This window comes from Coffea arabica, chromosome 1e (genome assembly GCF_036785885.1).
Source record: "Coffea arabica cultivar ET-39 chromosome 1e, Coffea Arabica ET-39 HiFi, whole genome shotgun sequence".
Classification (NCBI taxonomy): Eukaryota; Viridiplantae; Streptophyta; class Magnoliopsida; order Gentianales; family Rubiaceae; genus Coffea; species Coffea arabica.
In genome coordinates this window covers 1,149,645-1,154,417 of record NC_092311.1, presented here as the reverse complement: position 1 = coordinate 1,154,417, position 4,773 = coordinate 1,149,645, and the positions used below count along the sequence as shown (strand labels likewise).

Here is a 4,773-nt window from a genome sequence, read left to right as displayed (position 1 = left end):
CTTAGAGCAAATTTTCTCTACAAATTCTCATTTAACTACAACCATCGATATTAGCACAGTAAATTTTAGGAAGTGAAGTACTTGCCCTAAAACACTAGGTGGCCAACAGTTCTGCTCAGACATCCTTACAGAATAAGCATCTGCTTCCGATGCTTTTGATTATGATTAGACAAAATACCCTTCGACTTCGATTGGACTTACGTCTAAAGGGCTAGAATCCTTAAATTATGCACTTTTCATTGTTAGGGGCTAATCGAAGATAAAAAATGGGTTAGGGGAAGTTATGGTACCATTTGTTTTCCTTCCTTTTTTGGTTGCATTAGGACTCACTTTTGGAAACAATTGAACTTACTGCCGAATGCCAATCCTGCCATACTTTGGCAGATCAAGAACACTGCCGTGCACTATTATGTGTGTAAATCAGTGTATGTTTAAAATGAAAAAAAAATGACAACTATTATTTGTATTTTCACTTTAAGTTAGTTATTGCTTAAGATCTTGAATCATGTTTGGTGTAAAGTAAGTTGCTTAATTCTAGTACAAGACAAGTATGACAGTATCCAGGCATGTCTAGGAAAATAACTCCTTAGTCAAGTTCAACAAATATTTGCACTCTAGGATGTTTCCTCCCTTGCTTTTTTTTTTTTTTTTTTTTTGGGACCATTTTGGTTCGTGACAACACATGGCATACAATCTTTCACACTGAATAGTAAATCTCCCAAAATATTGGGTTCGTGCCAAACCTTATTGCAGAATTATGGCTTTATGGAGACGACTTCTAATGGCTTGGGACTTACAGTCAAAATAAAGTAGAATTTATCTAAGGCCATCTGTTTGGTTTTCCAAAAAACTGTCCAAGCGCATTCAAACCTTATTTGGCAAATTCAAGAGCTATTGAATTACAGATGGCAGTGCACACGCTAGATCACTTTTGAAGGAAAGAAAATCAGTGTGCAGATGTTTTGGTGAGAATGAGTTTGAGTTTGCAACCAGGCCCAACGGTCCTTCCTCGTCCACTGCCCCTGTTAAGAACTCCTTGTCAAGGGACATTGTGGGAGCCTCTTATAGTAGATTAATTGTGTTTTGATAGGCTTTGATCCTCCATTTGCTTTAAATTTATTCACTTCCCGTATGTAGCAATTAAAAGATCTAGTTTTGAGTAGATAAATTACATGAACAGATGACAGGTGCCGAACCTGTACAATAATAATTACCTACTCAAGAAAAATACAGATTTTGTATATAGTGGTGAGTAGGGTCGAATTCACAGGGATTGGGGAGAAATTTGCTCCCTTTAGAGTAAGTTTTAGTATTAAATGCTAATGAACTAAATAACTCAAATGCAAAAAAGAATTTAATTAACAGAAATAATTGGGAGAGCTCTAGCCAAAGGTGCACTTCAGAAATGGTTCATGCACTGATCATCGATTCACAGATAATTCCAACATCTATCAATAGATTAATTATAGTTGTCATGCACGCGATAAACAACCAACCTTTCTTTAATTTCTCGATAGTTAAGGTACGACCGTTAACTATTTCTCTAACCCGGAAACAACCCTAGATACGATCGTAGGATTTAATTTCTAGATTGCATTAATAATTAGAAAGACCCAATCCTAACTAACAAACACGCTACGAGGGTTTGTTTAAGCTAGATCGTATGCTCCCCTGACATAAACCCAATTACGCCAGTTGCTACTAAGATAGAGATAACGAACAATTACGGATTCAATTACCTCTATTTAGCAAAATAGCCTATATGAATAATTAATTATTGCGCACTAATCAATCATACATAAGGACTATAACAATTAAAAACAGGAAACACATAAATACCAATAAATGAGGAAACGATTAAAATAATTTCGATCTCACAGTAAATGCTGAACCAAGTCTTCAGTTGTTCTCTTGACTAGAATTAGGAGGTTAGTCCTCCATTAATGGAGAACAACCATGCGAAAGAGCTACCTGAAGTTTACAAGATTGTTCCTGGCCAAATCGGCCATGGAAGAAAAGTCAAAGACGAAAATCAAAATCAAAGCAATTGTCCTCCCCAAGGTCGGCTAAAAAGAAAAAATACAAAGACCTAAGTCCCAGCCGAATTGTTTCTCCCGAATTTGTTGCCGCCTTCAACTCTTAATCACGCGGGATCCGGCCTTCTCCTTTTCCCAAAGAGTCACGGCTCTTTTTCTTGTTTTCTTGGCTGAAGTCCTAATCAAACGGGAATTTGGCTTCCCTTATTATTTTTTGTTTCCTAATTGAAGTCTACTAGCAAATAAAACTAATCTCCTAAATAGGAAAAGAAACCATAATAGAAAATATTCCAAGTTTTCTAATCCAATATTAAAACTAATAATGAAGATTAAAATCTTCAAAATCTTCCTTCAAAAATTGCTTTGAATTCGACTCGGACTTGGAAACCAACCCCAAACGTGCCACCATCCAATGAATTGGAAAATTGCCACTTTTAATCACGTTTTGCTCCTTTTCCTACAATTGGCACCATTAATCAAATATAAGTAGAATCCGACAATTAAAACAATATTTGGCTAAAATCAAGGGGAAAAATAATTATAAATGTAGTAACAAATTATAACCTATCAACAGATCCGGAAGACTATAGCTATATGTCAAGGAAAAGTAAAGTAGAAAGCAGACTTCAATGGATTTTCTATTACCTAAGGCTATAACCAAATAATCAAGGGTCTCCTAGATTTCAACAGTTTTGCATACCCTATTACCAAATACTCAAGGGTCTCCTAGATGTTTTAAATAGCATCTGTCAAAGATTACAGGTGAAGTTAGTCGTCGCAGAATGAATTTGCTGTTTTTAATTGATGGCTCACATAAATTTAGACCAAGCGTTCTCCCAAAAATTTCATGACTGCAAGCTGTCTATTAACATCCCATTTCAATAAAAAGCGAGAATGAAACCAATCTAGCAGACAGCAAAAACTGGATTTCCTTGAACCAAAGATTTCTACACAGTAAGCACATAGGAAGATGCAGTACACATGATACTGTACAAGACCAGGTTTCGGTTTTTTGTAGTAAATCATTTCAGCATACGAAACACAAAAATAAATTATAACCTGGCAATATTTACTTCTCTGACAAAGAGAATCTATCCCTTCCTTAACGTTTCTTGGAGATCATCACAGATATCGCCAAAATTCTTCTTGGCTTCGTCTAATACGATTTCACAATCTTCAGAGCCTCTCTTGAATGACAATATTCTTCTACAAACTGAAGGCATCAGAAAATGACCAACAGTCATCTTCTTTAGAGCTTTCCCATTTTTCAAAAGATACTCAATCAGCTTCAATTGACATTCTTCTTCCTCCTTGTAAAGAAACTTAAATTCAATTTCCTTCAGAAGTTTGATGAAGCATATGGGGAGAGCCTCTGAAAACAAGCACTCCAATTCTTCGTTCTCAATGACATTGCCCAAACACACCTGTCCATTCGAGAAGATTAAACTGCAAAGCCTAATGAAACGGTTTTTGGGATAAAACACAGCATCATATTTACCTTCCAAAAAGTGAGAGCCTCAAGGCTAGGGGCCTTCCCAAATAAGCTAGCTAACGCTTTCCAAGAAAGGATATGGTCAGTTTCATCAGGATTGCAGCTGCATACAAGCGTCAGGCTCGTCAAATTCTTGAAAATCGGCAGGAAATCTTGGGAATCATAGAGAGCCTTCATGGAAATGAACCAGAGCAATAAGGATTTATCATCTGAATATATGACATCCTGAAATTATAGAGAACAGCTAAATAAATTATTAGAAGACAACGTACCTCCAGAATGTCCTGTCTTAAGGAAAGTGATTTCACTGTTTTCACCCTTATAAGATGATCAATAGCATCACGACTGTTTAGTTGATCCTTGCACAATCCAGCTCCTATACTAGCTTCAACAAGAGAGTTTAGGTTTTGAATGAAATTAACTCCAATTGCAGGTGCAGAGTAGGAAAAATGTGTAAGGTTTGGGACATTGAAGATGACCTGATGCTCGCCATCATGTCTAGGAGCATCATATGCCAAATGTTCCAGAACACCTGAATCCACAAGAACAGTACACTCACCTCCCCACAGTTCAATTCTCAATCTTTTGATCGAAGGACCACTGAAATCAACTACATCAGCTTCAGCATCATTAGTCTCCTCATCCTCCACAGATTGTAAGTCTAATGCTACATCCAGTTCTTCAAGCAGAGGGCAACCTTGAATAAGCCTTCGAACAGAATCAACAACTTGTCCCTTTAACGACATGTGAAGCACCTTAAGATTTGGTAAAACCACTAAACTGGGGACTTCTGAATCCACCAGTAGTCGCAGAGAAACTAAGGTTTTGCACGTTAAAATTCCGGGACAATTTATTGCATAATGTCGAATTGAGACAAATATTTCAAGTTCTTGAACGTTAAACAAAAGTGCAGCAGATATCCACGAGTCAATTAGCGATCGGAACTTTTTATCAACCATTTCATAAATCCAGAAAACGGAGAGTGTAAGTTTTGTAATGGGAACCCATCTCGGAATTGAAGTATTCGCCAGGCAAGATATAAGAACTTAATGAGCCTTTGACTATCAATAAACTCAAGGACAGATTTTCTGACTTTAGGCCTATAAGTTGACTTGAATTGGAGATCAATATCAGCAAGTGAAGCAAAAAGGAATTTCCACCTGGTGGATAGAACTGAGGTGGCTGCAGATTCTTTCAGTGGGAGAAACGATAAAATGTGGCAAATTAGAGGGTCTGGAAGGGCAC

At 37.0% G+C, this 4,773-nt stretch overlaps 1 protein-coding gene across 1 annotated transcript; it reads right to left on the bottom strand.

The window, feature by feature from the left end:
- Positions 1–3,127: 3,127 nt before the first annotated feature.
- Positions 3,128–4,487, bottom strand: LOC113690640 (F-box/LRR-repeat protein At1g06630-like). The gene is made up of 3 exons (XM_027208634.1): positions 3,801–4,487; positions 3,535–3,753; positions 3,128–3,460 (listed from the first exon to the last, which is right to left on the bottom strand). The coding sequence occupies exons 1-3, from the start codon at positions 4,485–4,487 to the stop codon at positions 3,128–3,130; spliced, it is 1,239 nt and encodes a 412-aa protein (XP_027064435.1).
- Positions 4,488–4,773: the final 286 nt, after the last annotated feature.